Raw genomic sequence first — 18,394 nt, 5'->3', positions numbered from 1 at the left:
ATTTGTTTAATATGCAGCTTCTCTAACACAATGGCACTTCACGAGGAGAAGGGACTCTGCATTTCCAGTGTCTAATACAAAAACTGGCATACAGATATTTGTGAATGAAACATGACCACTGATCAGGAGTACTGCAGAAAGAAACCTCACAGTGAGCAGAGGCCTGGGCCACATTCATTTTCAGCCATTTTCTAACTCTCCACCTACATGATTTGAGTGAAATCTAAAATTCACATGAGCACGTCCGGTCTTTAGAACCTATGTCGAATTTGTGATCAGCTAGAGCTCTGTGCTTTTTTCACTGACGGCACTCGGTGCTTGTGAAATTGATTTAACATACTAAAAGGTTTCACATTTAAAAGGAATTCATGTTATGTACATATTTGGGTATATTCATAAGATAGAAGATTATCTAGCCATTAAAGATTTTGTTTTGTACTATTTCTATTTCTCCTGCTGAGTACAAATAAAAATCTTGAATATTATATGTAAGGTTTTTTTGTTTTTTTTTTACTTTAAAAAGGTAGAAAGAAGATGGAGACAAGCTAGACCTTTGGAACCCAAGGAATGACATGGTGGTGAGTTTCCGGGTTTTATTTCCTCACTATTTGCTTGCTTGTTTGGGGCTTCACATATCTAAGATGTGGAGCTGCAGGACAACTGGAAATGCCAGTGGGTGTGGTACAAGGAACCCCAACAAAAGCCTGCACTGTGCAGCCCAAGGGGCAGCTCAGCCAGACTCCACTCCAGAAAAGAATCCACTTCGGAACAAACTAACTCCCCACCCCCACCCCACTCACCTACTCCAGCAAAGGCAGAGGGGAAATTCTAGAACTGAAAAATATAATAGGGACCGGCACTGTGGTGAACAGGTAAAGCCGCTGCCTGAAGTGCTGGCCTCCCTATGGAAGCAGGTTCAAGTCCTGGCTGTTCCACTTCCGATCCAGCTCTCTGCTATGGCCTGGGAAAACAGTAGAAGATGGCCCAGGTCCTTGGGCCCCTGCACCCGTGTGGGAGACCCAGAAGAAGCTCCTGGTTCCTGGCTTCAGATTGGCCCAGCCTGGGCCATCATAGCCATCTGGGAAATGAAGCATCGGATGGACGACCTCTCTCTCTCTCTCTTTCTCTCTGCCTCTGCCTCTCAAATAAATAAATAAATCCTTAAAAAAAAAAAGATAAAATACAGTACAGTAGATTAAACCACAGTAAATCACTTAGAGGTTGGCCTCAACAGCAAACAGAGGGGACAGTGGAATCAGTGAGGCAGCAGGCAGAACAGTAACAATAAGAATGATCTCATCTGAACAACAGACAGATAAAAAGACTTGTCAAAAAATGATCTCAAGTAGCAAGGTTCCTGCCACCCATGTGGGAGACTGGATTGAGTTCTCAGTTCCTGGCTTTGTGTTGGCCCCATTTCAGCCACTACAGGCATTTGAGGAATGAATTGTCAACTGAAAGAGCTCTCTCTCTCTTTCAATAAATTAATTAATTTGCTAATTTTTAAAAATGAATAGAGCCTCAGGGACATCACAAGGATTTGTTGGGTTAAAACAAAAGATCAGAATCCAAAGAAGGAGAAGAGATAAAGGATGCAGCTGAAAAAGATACTCAAAGAAATAATAGCTGACAACTTCCTAAACGTGGCAAGAAACATAAACCTACAGAATCAAGAAGCTGAGAAAATCCCAAACAGGCATTTTAACCTTAGATCAAGTAGATGTCAGAGCAGAGAAAATAGAGGAATGCCATACAGTGGTGAAATAATATACCCGGATATGGACCCAACAGCAGACCTGCAAAACACAGGAAGTAAAGAAATCCAAGCCAACACAGATCACAATTAAATCTCTAAAAACCAAAGACAGAGGAAAAACCTTGAAAGGAGCCAGAGAAAAAGACACCTTTCCCATGTGGAAACAAACCCATTTCGAATGAGAATAGATGAATCACCAGAAACCATGGAGGCCACCAGCAAGAGGCCTAATATTTTTCAAGTGCTGAAAGAAAAGAACCATCAACCCAGAATGCCTACCCCAGAAAAATACTGGAAGCGGGGCTGGCATTGTGGCATAGCAGGTTAAACCTTAGTCTGCAATGCCGGCCTCCCATACGGGCACCCGTTGGTCTGGCCCTGCCCCAGCTGTTGTGACCATTTAGGGAATGAACCAGTGCATGAATGATCTCTCTCTCTCTCTCTCTCTCTCTGTCTCTCCTCTTCTCTCTGTAACTCTGCCTTTCAAATAAATAAAAGCTTAAGGAAAAAAAAAAACTTAAAAAAATAAGAAAATTTGTCTCTAGCAGACCTGCTCTCAAAGAAGGGCTAAAGGACATTTTCAGAACAGAAAGGATATGAAAAGGAACCCTGGAACATTAAGGATAAAAGAACAGAGTAAGCAAAAATATAGGGAACCTAATGGATTTCCTTCTCCCAAGTTTTATAGATTGTTTGACAGTGCAAAAACTAAACACTAAGGTGCTCTGATGTGTTTTTTTTTTTTTTAATTGAAGATTTACTTATTTATTTGAAAGGCAGAGTTACAGAGAGAGAGCAGGAGACAGAGAAAGAGAGGTCTTCTATGCACTGGTTCACTCCCCAGATGGCCACAACGGCCAGGACTGGGTCAGGTCTTACCCAGGAGCCTGGAACTCCAACCAGGTCTCCTACCTGGGTGCCAGGGGCCCAAACATACAGGCCATCTTCTGTTGCTTTCCCAGGCACATTAGCAGGGAGTTGGATTAGAAGTGGAACAGCCAGGACTCGAGTCAGCACTCATATGGGATGCTGGCATGACAGGCAGTAACTTAACTCACCACATGATAACACTGGCCTCTCTGATGCAGTTCTGAACGTATATAAAGAAAACATTTGAGACAATAATATTGTAATGGGAAGATGATGAGAGAAACTCAAGGAAAGAAAGATGACTACACTCAAACTGTAAAAGTAAAACCAGTAGACGGTGATGCTATATAATTTAACTATAACATCCACTGAAAAGGCTGAATCCAGAGATTCACTCAGAAACATTACAGCCAAATCAAAATGAAATTCAAAGAGTTCGAGTAATCCACAAGAAAGTAGGATAAATAAAAAAGAGAAATTAAAAAATAAAGAATTAAACAAAAACAAATGGCAAACTTAAATCCTAATGTATCAATAATTACATTAAATGTAAATGGTCTAAATATACCAATTAAAAGAAAGGAATTGGTATAATAGGGGACTAGCATTGTGGTGCAGCCAGTTAAGCTCCTGCTTGGACTGGTGGAATTCCATATGGGCGCTGGTCAGGATTCTGGTTGCTCCACATCCAATCCAGGTCCCTGCTAATGTGCCTGGGAAAAGCAGTGCAAGAGGCCCAAGTCCTTGGGCCCCTGCACCCATGTGGGAGAACTGGATGGAGTTGCAGGCTCTGGGCTGTAGCCTGGCCTAGCCCCAGCTGTTGAGGCAATCTGAGGAGTTAATCAACAGTTGGAAGATCTCTCCCACTACGCCCTCCCCAACTTCTACTGTCCCTGGTTTGCTCTGTAACTCTGCCTTTTAAATAAATAAATATACATTTTTTTAAAAAAAAGAAATTGGTATAACAGATTTTAAAAGGTGATCCAACTATTTGCTGTCTATAAAAATCATCTCCATTAGCGTTGAAAATAAAATTATAGAAATAGATGTATCATGTAAACATCAATCAAAGGAAAGCAAAAGTGGCTGCATTAACATCAGATAAAATTGGGAGTGAGCATTACCCCAGTGGTTAAGACCCCACTTTCCACACTGGAGTACCTGGGTTTGATACCTGGCTTCAGCTGCTAATTCTAACTTTCTGCTAATAAAGAACCTGGGAGGGCTGGCACCGTGGCTCACTTGGCTAATCCTCTGCCTGTGGCGCCAGCACCCGGGGTTCTAGTCCCTGTTGGGGTGCCAGGTATTAGTCCCGGTTGCTCCTCTTCCAGTATAGCTCTCTGCTGTGGCCCGGGAAGGCAGTGGAGGATGGCCCAAGTGCTTGGGCCCTGCAACCGCATGGGAGACCAGGAGGAAGTACCCGGCTCCTGGCTTTGGATCGGCACAGCGCAGTGCAGCGCTGGCTGTAGTGGCCATTAGGGGAGTGAACCAAAGGAAAGAAAACCTTTCTCTCTGTCTCTCTCTCACTGTCTATAACTCTGTCAAATAAAAATAATAATAATAAAAAAGAACCTGGGAGGCAGCAGTGATGGCTCAAGTAGTGGGGTCCCTGCTACCCATGTGGGAGATTGTGTTCCCAGCTCCTGGTTGCAGCCTTGGCCCAGCCATAGCCATGGCAGGTATCTGGGGAGTGAACCAGAGGATGGGAGTGCTTTGAGTGCTCTCTCTCTCAAATAAATAACTAAATCAAATAAAGTAGACACCAGCATTATCTAATGATAAAACCATGTAACGAAGATACAGCAATCCTAAATGTATATGGACCAACAGCAGAGTCACAAAACATGTGAAGCAAAAACCAACAAGACCAAAAGGAGAAATAGACAAATTGATAATTTTGGTCTGAAACATTAACACCCTTTTCAGGAACTGAGCAATTAAACAGAAAATCAGCCAGCATGAAAAGGACTCACCACCACCACTGACCCAAAGCAAACAACAGATATTTACAGAATATTCTGTCCAACAACAGCATAAGACACGTTCTTATCAAGAGCCCATGAGACAAATATCAAGATGTACCATATCCTGGGCCATGAAACAGACCTCAACACATTTCAAAGAATTACAGAGTGTGTTCTTTGATCACGACAGAGTCAAACTAGAAATCAACAACAGAAAGATAACAGGAAAGTCTCCCAATGCTTGGAAACTAAACAATACCCCTGCAAGTAATCCATAAGGCAGTCTCCATGAAAATTAAAGATTCACTTGATTGAATGAAAATAAAAATACAGTACATCAACACTGGTGGATAGATACCCTTAAAGCCCTGCTGAGAAGGAAGTCTGCAGCAGTGAATGCACAGATTAGAGAAGCAGAGACGCACATCAGTAACCGGAGGTCCTACCTCAAGAACCCAAAATAAAGGGAAAAGTAAACCCCATGCAAGCAGAAGCAAAATGGCCAAAGAGCAGTGAGCCACCCTAGGGAAAACGAAAAAGCCCCAGGAAGGAAAAACCAAGAGAGAATGTTCATGAGACCCATCTGGGGGCTACTGAGGCTCGATACTCAGCAAGGAGGAGCAGGTGGGGCTGCTGTGGCTTCTTCTGGGGCAGAAAGGTCACTCTAGCACCCTCCTGAGAAAGAAGTCACACCACTGAGCTCTTATGACTGTGACCGCCTTCCACACCCTGGGCTAAGGGATGACCTCCTTCGAAGGTTAAAATGCCGCACTAAGTGTCTGAAGCATCAGCAATGAGATCTCCTCCCCCTACTTAAGGGGGCAGCATAATAGGTCAATGGGCAGCTACTTTTTTAAAAATTCGTTTATTTGAAAGGCAGAGTGACACAGAGAGCAGAGACAGAGAGAGATCTTCCATCTGAACTGGCACTCCAATTTGTGATGCCAGGGTCACCGTGGTGGCTTAACCTGCTGTGCCACAATGCTGGCCCCAATGGGTATTCATTCAGCGAAGGCTCAGAAGGTCAGCCATGAACATGAGCTAAATTTGCCTAATTTTACATGTGATTTGAATAGTGGCTCTTTTAGATAATTCAGGATCTTTTCCCAGACCCGACATTACTAGAAAAAGGTTTGCTCAAAAAGGCTCTCTTACCTCGTAGAAGAAGGGATGTCCGGCCATGTCAAAGATGTTAACTTTGATTTCTCTGTCTCTGACTTGCACCCTGAAATGTGCAAAGGGAAACAACCCCAGAGAAGGTCACGGCTGCTGCATGCACACTGACATCATTCACCCACTCAGGAGCTTCAAAAGGGTGTGTGTGACTTTGCAAGGGGCCGCGCAGAGCCTCCTCCTGACTGCGGGCTTTACGACAGCAGAAAGCCACCGGGCAGACGGTCTGTCTCCTTATTGCGAGAATGCTGGACCTACCTGGCATGCTCACCTAAAGAGCCCACCTTCACCTAAAAATACTGTGCCCACAGTCCTCAGCCAGCAAACGGCAGGTTCCACAACGGCAGCAGGAAATGACAACGTGGGTAAGTGGGAGCCAGATGAAGGCTCCTACAAAAAGTTCCATTTCCCTTAGTGAGACATCGTAATTACACTGGCTATGCTTGGTGACCAGGCGGCAGCGTAACAAAGCGGCACATTAATTATGTCTTTTTAATTTTCTTGTGATCTTTACTTGAAAAGGGGCAATAGTCAATTTGTTCTAGAAACAAATTTGAAAATTAAAAGAACAGGGAAAAACAACCATTCATATTAGTTTAAGGGGCAATAGTCAATTTGTTCTAGAAACAAATTTGAAAATTAAAAGAACAGGGAAAAACAACCATTCATATTAGTTTAACTATGCTTAACATCATAGCATATTTGTTTCTAGTCTTCTTTTTTTAATGAAAACTCACCATTGGAAAATCATGAATGAACATCACAAATAATTCAAACACTACATAAAAATACAAGGATGAAAGCTTAAAAGTTGTCCCAAACCCTATCACCCAGTGTAACCTTCATGAATATTGATAAACACCACTGATCAACATACACAGTCTTACAGAAATGGGATCATGCAATTTCATTTTAAAATAAAATAAAAAGTATGAAATTGACTTTTTATTGAATTTACAGAAAAAGTATGATTTCTTTATTTCCATGTTTTCTGGCATGTCTCATCAATTCTATGGTGCCTATTTGTTTTCATTTTAACATCTGTGAAATCAGGATCCATCTCATAAAATACAGTATGAAAAAGCAACACAAAACAAAAACAGGAAAAAGTGTGTGGCCCAGCAGGTTAAGCTGCTGCTTGGGGTTACCTACATCCCATATCAGAGTGCCACTTCCAGTCCCAGCTACTCCACTTCAGATCTACCTGCCTGCTAAATGGCCTGGGAAGACATCAGATGAAGACCCAAATGCTTGAGTCCCTGTCATCCACATGCGAGACCCAAATGGAGCTCCTGGCCCAGCCCTGGCTCTTGCAGATATACCGGGAGTGAACCACTGGATTTAAGATCTCTGTCTCTGCCTTTCAAACAGATGAAAAAAAATAAAAAAATAAAAAAAGTTTTTGAGAACATTTGAAAAAGATCTGGTGTAATTTTTTTTTAAAGATTTATTTTATTTATTTGAAAGACAGAGTTACAGAGAGATAGAGGCAGAGAGAGAGGTCTTCCATCCGCTGGTTTACTCCCCAGGTGGCTGCAACAGCTAGAGCCGCACCGATCCGAAGCCAGGAGCTTCTTCAGGGTCTCCCATGTGGGTGCAGGGGCCCAAGGACTTGGGCCATCTTCTGCTGCTTTCCCAGGCCATAGCAGAGAGCTGGATCGGAAGAAGAGCAGCCAGGACTAGAACTGGCATCCACATGGGGTGCTGGTGCTTCAGGCCAGGGCTTTAACTCACTGTGCCACAGCGCCAGCCCCTGATCTGGTATAATTATCTTAAATTTTTTTTATCTAGAGGCAGGGAGGGAGGAGGGAAGTATCATTATATTCTTGGAACTGTGTCTATGAACTACATGAAATCTGTTCTCTTTATATTAATAAAAAATACAAAAAATATTTTTACCTAAAAAAGAGCAACTGAGAAAGAAAAGAATTTACAATATGGTCAGGGAAAGAACACAAATGTGTTCACATATTGAACTCAAAGAAAGTCAATTTCATTCAGAAGCCAGATAGAGGGAATTAGGGAAAATGCTCCTTTCCTCTCTCAAGGCACTGTTTCTCTGAGTGGCCTGGAAACTACCAGCAACATAATGGGGAGGGTGTTCAAATGCAGACTCCTGGGGCCAGCATTATGTCACCTGTGACACCTATATCCCATATCACAGTGTCGGCTCCAATCCCAGCTACTCTGCTTCTGATCCAGCTCCCTGCTAATGTGCCTGGGAAAGCTGCAGAGGATGGCTCAAGTGAGTGGGCCCCTATAACCCATGTGGGAGACCTGGATAGAGTTCCTGGTTCCTGGTTTTGGCCTGGCACAGACTTGACTATTGCGGCCAGTTGGGGAATGAATCAATGAATGAAAGATATCTCTATCTCTCTCCCTCTCTCTGTCTCTCCCATTCTCTCTGTTGCTCTACCTTTCAAATAAATGAATGAAATTTAAAAACTCAGATTCTTGTGCCCCATCTAGGACCCAGAAAATCTGCATTTTACAAACACTACAAATAACTCTTAAGCACATTGAAATGTGAGCTGCACCACAATGGAAACAGAGAGGCTGGAATGGATATCTACTGATTTGATTGCTTCTCCCAGCTGTAGTTCATAAGGATCTTGTTGTCATCTTCTTTTTGTTTTTTTCCAAAGATCGATCTATCTATTTACTTATTTAAGAGTTGGAGTTAGAGATAGAGAGGGAGAAACAGAGAGGGAGAGGGGGAGGGAGGGAGAGAGAGAGAGATCTTCCATCCACTGGTTCACCCCCAGATGGCTGCAATGGCCTGGGCTGAGTCAGTAGCCAAGAACCTCATTTGGGTCTCCCATGTGGGTGCAGGCGCCCAAACACTTAGGCCATCTTGCACTACTTTTGCCAGGCACATTAGCAGGGAGCTGGATCAGAAATGGAGCAGCCAGGACACAAACTCACAGCTATATGGGATGCCAGCACTGCAGGCAGTGGTTTCACCTGCCACGCCACAGCGCTGGCCTCTTGCCATCTTACTGAACCACACTGCTGTTCCCACCTGGGCCAATCAAAACCTTCCCTATGATTTTAAAATGTGGAATACTGGTTTCAGTCCATTTCTAGGGGTAAAGTTAACAAAATGTGAACCCGAGAGTAGCTGGAGCTGTGTTAGAGGAAGCCCCCTTAAAAGACTGAGGCCAGCTTGTGGAGAGAGAGGGGCAGTGATGTGACTGTCTAGGTTCCTGCCGTTTGTGAGGTCCTGCTGATCCGCCTCGTACCAGAGCGTGTGGACTGATGAACATCCTTCTTAAAGATTTTTGCTGCAGTTGGTTTGTGTTGTTGGGCCTCTGTCAGTTATTCCTGACTCAGCTTTGTGAAAATATAATCAATCAGAAACAGAACAGTCTGTCTGTGGCATAATGTGGTAATTATCATTTCCTAGACAAATAAACTAAATACTCGTATGTATTCAAAACAAATCTGCACTAAACAGGCTGTCCTACTGTATCATTAATGAGATCTTATACCCTGAAGTGGGAAAGAGAAGCATGGATTCCAAATAGGAGCTTCACACATTTCTAGCCATGAGCCACAATTTTTGTTTTTGAAAGAAAGATTTATTTATTTGAAAGGCAGAGTAATGGAGCATGAGGGAGAGATCTTCCATCTGCTGGTTCATTCCCCAAATGGATGCAGGCCAAAGCCAGGAGCAAAGAGCTCCACCCTAGTCTCCTATGTGGTGGCAGAGGCCCAAGTACTTGGGCCATCATCTGCTGCCTTCCCAGGCACATAAGCAGGAAGCTGGATCAGAAGCAGAGCAGCCAGGACTTGAACCAGCACTCCAATATGGGATGCTGGTGTAGCAAGCAGTGGTTTAACCCACTGTGCCACAACACAGTCCACCCTTACTTGAGTTTTACTTTACCACTGCATAAGCCACTTTAATTACAGTCACAAATATATCTGAACTTGAATCTGCACTTCACATAATCAACATTCAGATATAGCTCAACAACTTACCTATCTTCTTGAATATTCTAATTTGGCAAACTTATATTCTAATTTGGCAAACTTCCTCTTTAAATATATATCTATCTTTTTAAAAAATTAATCTATTTACCTGGAAGACAGAGTTATAGAGAGAGGCAGAGGGAAAAAGAGAGAAAGAGAGAGAGACAGAGATCCTTCATTGCTGGTTCTCTCCCCAAATGGCCACAATAGCTGGGACTGGGCCAGGCCAAAGTCATGAGCCAGGAACTTCATTCAGGTCTCTAATGTGGGTGCAGGGGCCCAAGCATTTGGACCATCCTCAGCTGCCTTCCCAGGCACATCAGCAGGGAGCTAGATCGGACGTGGAGCAGGACGCAAACCAGCACTCCCATGGGATGCCCAGTGCTGCAGGTAGCAGCTTTACCCACTATGCCACAGCTCTGGCCCCAACATATCTATCTTACCTAACAATACTGAGTACTTACATGGTATAAGCACTTTTCCGGGCAAGCTCTTAAGACAAAGCTCTATTAATATGATGGTACTTCAGTAAGTACATTAAAACGTGTTTTATAACATGCATGGGCTCCACCTACATGATCCCAGAAACAGTGTTCAATGACTCTCAAGGTCACACACTCCATTCTTACCATCAATGTGGTAAGCCTCTACCTTTATGCACCAAAATAAACTTATCTTTAACTCCATTCTTCCACAAACTCTTTTAAAAAGTATCTTCATATACCTCCTTCTTCAAGGAGTTTATAATTTAGCAGCAAACCTTAAACTCACGCAAATAATAACAACATAGACAACAGAGGCAATTTAGATAAGTATCATAAAAATAGCATATAGAGCCGGCACCGCGGCTCACTAGGCTAATCCTCTTCCTTGCGGCGCCGGCACACCGGGTTCTAGTCCCGGTCGGGGCGCCGGATTCTGTCCCGGTTGCCCCTCTTCCAGGCCAGCTCTCTGCTGTGGCCAGGGAGTGCAGTGGAGGATGGCCCAAGTGCTTGGCCCATGAGAGACCAGGAGAAGTACCTGGCTCCTGCCTTCGGATCAGCGCGGTGCACCGGCCACAGCGCACCAGCCACGGCGGCCATTGGAGGGTGAACCAACGGAAAAAAGGAAGACCTTTCTCTCTGTCTCTCTCACTGTCCACTCTGCCTGTCAAAAAAAAAAAAAAAAAAAAAATAGCATATAGAACCTCAAGATTTCTGTGATTTGCAACCAAAAAGTGTCCTGACAGATAAAGGGGGTACTGAGAAAACCTTATGCGAACAGGAGAGGTGGAGAGATGGGGGAGGACGCGCCAAATGGACAGAGTGGGCAACGGCAACAAGACAGCGCAGTATGAGGGTGGCAGTCCAGAGCACGCAAGGTGGGCAGCCTTTCTTCTGCCCAGGGCCGTTTGGATATTTTACATCATTTGTGGGCCACACAAAATTATCAACTTAAAAACTAGTCTGCTATAGACTGAGTGAATTTTGAATTTAGTTTGCTGTTGCCTTGGCTGGGCCAGCCGTTTTCCACCCTGAAGGCAGCGATAAGAGAGGAGTAGGAGGGGAGGGGAGGAACAGGGTGGGAACAGAATAGTGAGTGCCTGAAATTCCACGATTAGTAAGGGGGTGTGGGTCCCCAGCTCTCCTCTTTGGAAATGTTATTTCTTGTTAATTTCACCCTCTCTCTCCAGCCTCAGCCTATGCTTGATTTCCTTTGAGACAAATCTCACCTAACACCTAACTTCACTCTTCCCAGACCATTTCTGCTGGACTCTAATAGACTATAAAGATTACAAACCAACAAGGGAGGTTCTCGGGTAGAAAGTTTTCCATGTAATACAAGGAAAGTTCAAAAAGCTCATGGAAAAAGAGAGATTACGAAAAACTATGCTTAGATGTCACAATTTTTTACACCAAGATAAACTTATCTTCTGATTTTTCCATGAACTTTAAGAAGTACCTTCATATTTACACTTTGTAAAGAGAGAATATTTCTAGGCACTCTAAAAACAGCTATGGATGTGACCTGCCTGCTGGGCGTTGTGCTGCCTTGCTCACCGTCACACACCTGACAGCTACCGCACACTCCGACAAATGGTATGCACTCAACTGGCTGAATGAACAAACGATACAATCACTCCCTGCCTGTAAGGATCTCTTATTCCATCCTTCCCAGTTTATCCTCAAAGACTATTTCAAGATTACCTGCATAAATGCACTGCTGTAAATACAGGTCATTTTAGAAACAGTCCCGAGTCTCGGTGTAACTTGCAAGCCAGGCAAACAACATACTCACTTTGTGACTCCATAGTCAATTCCAATGGTTGCCAGGTATTTAGACACAAATCTCTTCTCACAGTATCGCTTTATGATACAGCTCTAAAAAGGTAAAAATACTGCAGTTAGTAACTACACTGAGAGCATTTACAAAATAAGTACATTTCTTCCTCATGGTTTCTTCATTCCCTACTATGAAAAAGAAAGTTGAGTATTCAAAAGCCAAAATTGTAAATCACTTTTAAAAATGTTAAAAGCAAAGATTTTAAAGAAAAATTATTTTAAAATTCTTCCCTTCATTCTAAATGTAAGTAGGTTTTCAGCTTAGTACTCAAAGTGCTCTTTTCTTTTGAGGCATTCTTCCATTCTTATACTTTCAATAATACCGCTGAGGTCTAGCCTTGACCTCCCTCCCACTACCAGGCCACATCTCTAAATAGCTACTAGACTAGTTTGTACTTAGATGTCCTGCTGTCACTTCAAGTCATGTCCAAAATGAACCAATCGTACACAAGAAAGCCGCTCATCCCACTGTTGTGTTAATAATACCATCACTTTCCCAATCCCAGAGGGTCAAAGTATTAGAAGTCATATTTGATTCTGGACCTTTCTTATTCTTCTCTCGTTTCTTCCGTCTTCCTCTTCATCCGGTTCCCATGGATCCCACTTTGGTTTAGGTCCTCATCACTGGCTTCTCCACTATTGGCTTTCCTGCCTCCTCTCTCTCCCAACTTCAATCGACTCTGCACACCACTAACATTATTTCACCTCCCTAATTCAAAAATCTTCAGCAATTTCTCTCTGTCAAGAGTATGAAATCCAAATTCCTTTGTCTTTTATTCAAGGCCCTCCATAACCTAGCCTGTGGCTGTCACCTCTAACTACACTCTTCTCTATAAACTCTCCATTTCCATAAAACTCCCATGGTCTGACTTCCTGCTATTACTTTTCCCTCTCTCTGAAATGAACTGTCTCTCTTCTTTCTAAATCTTACTTTTCCTTCAAGACCTGGATCAAATTTGGAGCATCCACACTGTTTAGTGGTCTTACCAGTATTTGAACGCCTCGTTTGATGTGAATGGTAAGCATCTGAATTCCTCTAGCACGTTACATGTACACTCATACTATTGCCTGTAGCGGGCAAACCCACGCTGTACTACAGACTGGGTCATCGGTCATACTACTGGTTCTTTCCACAAGTGTACATTTAGCTAACCTCCTCAGCTAGACACTGAATGACTTCACTGCACCCATCAGTACCTTACTCCCTCCTATCTTTTCCAACAATAGTTCAGTGGCTTTCAACAGAGTAGGATTTGCTAACCACTGAAGGAACATAAGTAAGCATCAGTGAGACCATGAGAAGCTTGGATTGTTCTGATCCAGCTTCCTGCTAATGTCCCTGGGAGGCAGCAGGTGATGATGGCTCAAGTATCTGAGTCTCTGCTACCCACGTGGGAGAACCCTGCACGGAGTCGCTGGCTCCGGGCCGGCTCTGGCTCTGGCTTCCGTTAGCGTGCGAGGAGCGAACCAGAGTATGAAAGATCTCCCTCTCCCTGGTTCCCTTTCTCCTTCACTCCACTTTTCAAATGAACATTTTTTAAACCCTTATAGTCATTTTAATTGAATTACATTTATAGGCCGGCGCCGCGGCTCACTAGGCTAATCCTCCACCTTGTGGTGCCGGCACACCGGGTTCTAGTCCCGGTCGGGGCACCGGATTCTGTCCCAGTTGCCCCTCTTCCAGGCCAGCTCTCTGCTGTGGCCAGGGAGTGCAGTGGAGGATGGCCCAAGTGCTTGGGCCCCTGCACCCCATGGGAGACCAGGATAAGTACCTGGCTCCTGCCATCAGATCAGCGCGGTGCGCCGGCCGCAGCACGCCAGCCACGGCGGCCATTGGAGGGTGAACCAACGGCAAAGGAAGACCTTTCTCTCTGTCTCTCTCTCTCACTGTCCACTCTGCCTGTCAAAAAATAAAAAAATAAAATAAAAATTAAAAATAAATAAAAATAAGAAGTCAGATATAATAACGCTATGTTTTGCTTCTATAATATTGAATTTTCTAATTGTTTCAAATTCAGATAATTCCCTTTGGGTTTCCAGCAAACAATCACATTATCAACAAATAATTCTGCCTTCTCCGTTCTAATACTTCATATTTTCTTTCTCTTATTGAACTCCACTGGAATAAACTAGAGCAACACTGACTAAGCGTGGTGACACTGGGCATCCCGGCTGCGAAGGTTGCACTAAGAGACACTGCACAGTTATAAGTGATACTGCTGACTAGGCCAGTTTGCCACATAACCTGGAGGCTTTTTCTTTTCTTTTTTCATGCTTGGTACATGGCTGACATTCAGTAAATGCTGTCTTTCAGGGAATGCTAATGTTAATACTTGGACACAAACAGATACGTAAGTAGAGCAGGACCACGCTAAACATGGAAAAACCACGAATAAACACTTACTGAGCATCTACTGTGCCCAGCACCCACTCCCACGGACGGCTGCGTCGCGCCAGACCGCGCTGACAGTACACACACAGTGATGGATCAGGCAGTGTGGAGAGCCGGGTTCGACTCCCGTCTCTGTCCCTGATTCGATGACCTTGGGAGGTTCTTAACCAACAAGGTCCGCTTACGTGGAAGGAGAGGGGACAGGGTGAAAGGGCGGCCGTCTCGGGGTTCGCCTCTGGCCCTCCCTTCCCCAGTCCCGCGGGGCAGGTCTGCAGCGGACACCCAGGAGCTGCAGCAGGACTAGGGCTCCTCGCAGAGGATGGATGCGGCGACTCCACCAGAAACAAGACAGTGGGCGCCCAGCAACGCCCCAGCGCACCCCGCGGCCTCCCCGCACCCTCCACCTCCACGTCCCGCCCGGCGGCCAGAACGCAGCCCCGGGATCCAAGCACACAAGCCGACAGCAGGACCCCGGCCTCCCCACGCTCCCTGCGGAACACGCCAGGGTCGGAGGCCACCCCGACTCCTTCCCACGAGGAGTGACGTCGGCGGAGGAGGGCGCAGCCCAAAGGTCAAGAAGGTCAGGAGAGTTTTTCCGCGCCGAGCCGCCTCGCCTCAGAGCAGCCCCGGGCCTGCCGGGGGCGGGAGGAGGCTGGGCCCCTGGCTGTTGAGTGGCCGCCCTTGCAGCCAATGGGCTCGTGGCCCCGCGGCGCGGAGGTCCCGCCCCTCCCCGCGCGCAGCACTCACTTTCCCCACTTCGGCGTTGCCCATGGAGATGACTTTGATGCGGAGGGACCTGCCGGGCTCCTTCCGCTTCGGCACGTTGGTCTCCATTGCCCTCGTTCTCTCGGGGCCACCGGCTTCGGTCTCTCCTTGGGCAGCGCGCGGGCCCGTCCCTCAGGCCTCCTCGGCCAATGGCGGAACCGCTGCTCTCGTCACGGCAGCGGCTCCGCGGCTCGCCATCCCCGCCGCCGCCTGGCAGCGGGCGCGGGCGGTTGGGAGCGCGGCGAGCCGGGGGGAGGGAGCAGGGAGTCTCGCGATGCTGGAGCGGGCGGCTGACGTCATCGCCGGGCCCCCGGGACGCGGCCTGGTTACCCGGCTCGGGGGTCGCGGCGCCTGACGAGAAAGCGGCGCGGGAGGGGCCGCCTGCTTTTCCCGGGGCAGAGGCGGGAGGCGCGTGCTGCGCGGGCCGCTGGGGATCGGGCATTGGCCGTTCAGCGCCCACGCGCAGTCTGGGAGTGCTTGGGGCAGGCGTTCGTTCAGGGCCGGCCACGCCAGAAATTCCAAGGAGCCCACGCGTGCTTGGGGCTGAGGTTTTGGGTTTTTTCCCCTCTCGATTCGTATTCGGTCCCTCGGGCCCGCTCCTATCCCGTCTCCCCGCTCCAATGCAGTCGCCTCTCGGTATCCGCGGGGCGTTGGTACCTGAGTTGCCCAGGACAAAGTTCAAGGATGCTCCGGTCCCTTACGGAAAACGGAGCCGCGTTTGCATACGGCCTATGCACATCCTGCTGTGTACTTCAGACACCTTCTAGATCGGTAATTAATACGGCGTAAACCCTGTTAGTGGTGGTTGTACTGTATAGGAAATAATGACCGAAAAATAGTCTGCATGTTAAGTAGAGAAGCGATTTCCTGCTTTTACTGGTTGGTGGAATCCGTGAGTAGGGAGCCCGTGGGCAGAGGAAGACTGGTGTTCCCCGGCTTGAGCTCCCTAAGAGGCAGTCCAGAGCCCTGGTTCTGGAAGACAGGACTCTGAACCCCCTTCCCGTCACTTTTTTTAAAAAGATTTATTTATTTATTTGAAAGAGTTACCCAGAGAAGGAGAGGTAGAGAGAGAGAGGTCTTCTGCCTGCTGGTTCACTCCCCAGTTGGCCGCAATGGCTGGAGCTGCGGTGGCCGGAGCCACCTTTGGGTCTCCCACGGGGCTGCAGGAGCCCAAGTGACATTGGAAATGACCCCCTAAAATATTTACAAAAACGTGGCCCCTTAAAGTTCCCCAGAAGTCCCATCTGGGGTGCCACATGTTATCGAAATTTGGGGTGCCATACGATATCACCATATGCTTACTAAGTCCCCAATATTAATAAGCCCGAGAGGGTTCTTGCATAATGTTTAGAGCAGAAGTCTAAGTACCGGCATAAATGAACGAGGCAGCATGGTACATTTTAGGCTTTTATTTAGTGCGAAAGATGCATAGGAGAGTTATTTAAGAGAGAGAGGTAAATCTGGGTTCATACGGAGCACCAGGAACCAGCCACATGGAAGAGCATCTAGGCCAGGAAGCCTAGGGCGGGTGGCCCAAAGGCCATGCACCCTGGAGGCGCAGGGCTACAGCTAGTCCCCTCCTGGCAAGAAGCCAGGGAAAATAAGAGAGGGGCCACACTGTGTCCCAGGCTTTTAACCCACTTCCAAAGGGGAGTGGTTAATTAACCTGATAGGCCGGTGGGCACTCAGGTGTGGCCAGGTAGGGGCAGCATGTCACACAGGGGCATGGTGAAGGTATCAGGTAGGGCTTGAGGTCACACAGGGGCATGGCGAAGGCGTGGTCTTCCAGCTCACAAACCTAATCAATTTTAACCTGTATGCCTCCGTACTTCACAAGGACTTGGGCCATCTTCTGTTTTCCCAGGCCCATCCAGAGAGCTGGATCAGAAGTGGAGCAGCCAGCACTTGAACCGGCGCCCACATGGGATACTGGCACTGCAGGCAGCGGCCCCACTTTTTTTGTTTGTTTGTTTGTTTGTTTTTGTTTTTTGGGATTTATTTATTTGAGAGACAGAAACAGAAAGTAGAGACAGAGAAAGGTCTTCCATCTGCTGGTTCACTCACTAAATGGCCGCAACAGCCAGAGCCAAGAGCCAGGGGCTTTTTCCAAGTCTCCCACACAAATGCAGGGGCCCAAGCACTTGGGCCATCTTCCTCTGCTTTTCCAGGGCATAACAGAGAGCTGGATTGGAAAAGGAGCAGCTGGGACACAAATCAGTGCCCATATGCAATGCTGGCAGAGCAGGCGGAGGCTTAGCCTAGCCCCTCCTATCACTTGCAACTCTGGCATCCCATATCAGAGTGCCAAGTCCCTGCTGCTCTACTTCCTATCCATCTGCCTGCTAATGGACATGGGAAAGCAGCAGAAGATGGCCCAAGTGTTTGTCTCCTGCACCCACATTGAGACCCCGATAGAGTTCCTGGCTTCTGGGTTTGGCCAGTCCTGGCTGTTGCATTTGGAGAGTGATCAAGCGAGTGGAAGATCTCTTTTTCTCTTTGCCACTCTGCTTTTCAAATAAATAAATAAATAATTTTTAAAAGGATTTATTTATTTGAAAAGCAGAGTTACAGAGGGACAGAGGCAGAGAGAGAGAGATAGGTCCTCCATCCGCTGGTTCACTCCCCCATGCCACAGCACTGGCACCTCAAATAAATTTTTAAAAAATAACAATAGAGTTCATTGGAGTCAAGGTGAAAGTTTTAGTTCAATCTCTGCTTCTCTGTTAGGCAGCTCTAATGGCCTTGGGAGTGGTGGGCTCCTCTGGAGGAGGAGAGCTCTGACCACATTTCTCTTACTTTCTGATTCAGCTCTATCAGGCCGTGTGGTTGCACCTGTAAGCACCTTCATTCTCTCCCTCTGCATTTCTTCACATCTGAACTTCACCGCGTGCACTGCTGTGGCCTCCCTTTAGCTGCCAATGGAGCAGGACTATACACTCTTTTTTTTTTTTTTTAAGATTTATTTATTTATTTGAAAGGCAGAGTTACAGAGAGGCAGAGAGAGAGAGAAGTCTTCCATCTGCTGGCTCACTCCCTAAATGACCGCAATGGCCAGAGCTGTGCCGATCCGAAGCCAGGAGCCTGAAGTTTCTTCCAGGTCTCCCATGCAGGTGCAGGGGCCCAAGCATTTGGGCCATCTTCATCTGCTTTCCCAAGCCACAGCAGAGAGCTGGATCAG

General features: G+C 46.5%; 2 protein-coding genes across 5 annotated transcripts in view; one reads left to right on the top strand and one right to left on the bottom strand.

Annotated features, from left to right (window-relative positions):
* DNAJC27 (DnaJ heat shock protein family (Hsp40) member C27) overlaps positions 1-17,865 on the bottom strand; it is a 37,234-nt gene extending 19,369 nt beyond the window's left edge. The window contains exons 1-3 of one of the 4 annotated variants that reach the window (XM_002710075.6): positions 15,199-17,865; positions 12,016-12,098; positions 5,746-5,815 (exon numbers count right to left, since the gene is read on the bottom strand). In XM_002710075.6, coding sequence (XP_002710121.1) covers positions 5,746-5,815; positions 12,016-12,098; positions 15,199-15,285 — 240 coding nt within the window. In that variant the 5' untranslated portion in view covers positions 15,286-17,865. Of the gene's footprint in view, positions 1-5,745; positions 5,816-12,015; positions 12,099-14,463; positions 14,603-15,198 lie in introns of those variants that run through there. The other 3 variants (XM_089326739.1, XM_089326740.1, XM_089326742.1) reach the window with 3 other exon arrangements.
* The window catches only part of EFR3B (EFR3 homolog B), a 136,882-nt gene continuing 133,384 nt past the window's right edge, over positions 14,897-18,394 (top strand). Inside the window, exon 1 of the mRNA XM_089326738.1 lies at positions 14,897-15,031. The gene's annotated coding sequence lies outside the window, so the exon portion shown is untranslated. The remainder of the gene's footprint in view (positions 15,032-18,394) is intronic.

This window comes from Oryctolagus cuniculus, chromosome 2, assembly GCF_051225735.1.
Source record: "Oryctolagus cuniculus isolate XC-2025 breed Fujian yellow rabbit chromosome 2, ASM5122573v1, whole genome shotgun sequence".
Classification (NCBI taxonomy): domain Eukaryota; kingdom Metazoa; phylum Chordata; class Mammalia; order Lagomorpha; family Leporidae; genus Oryctolagus; species Oryctolagus cuniculus.
This window is presented reverse-complemented; position numbering and strand designations above follow the sequence as displayed.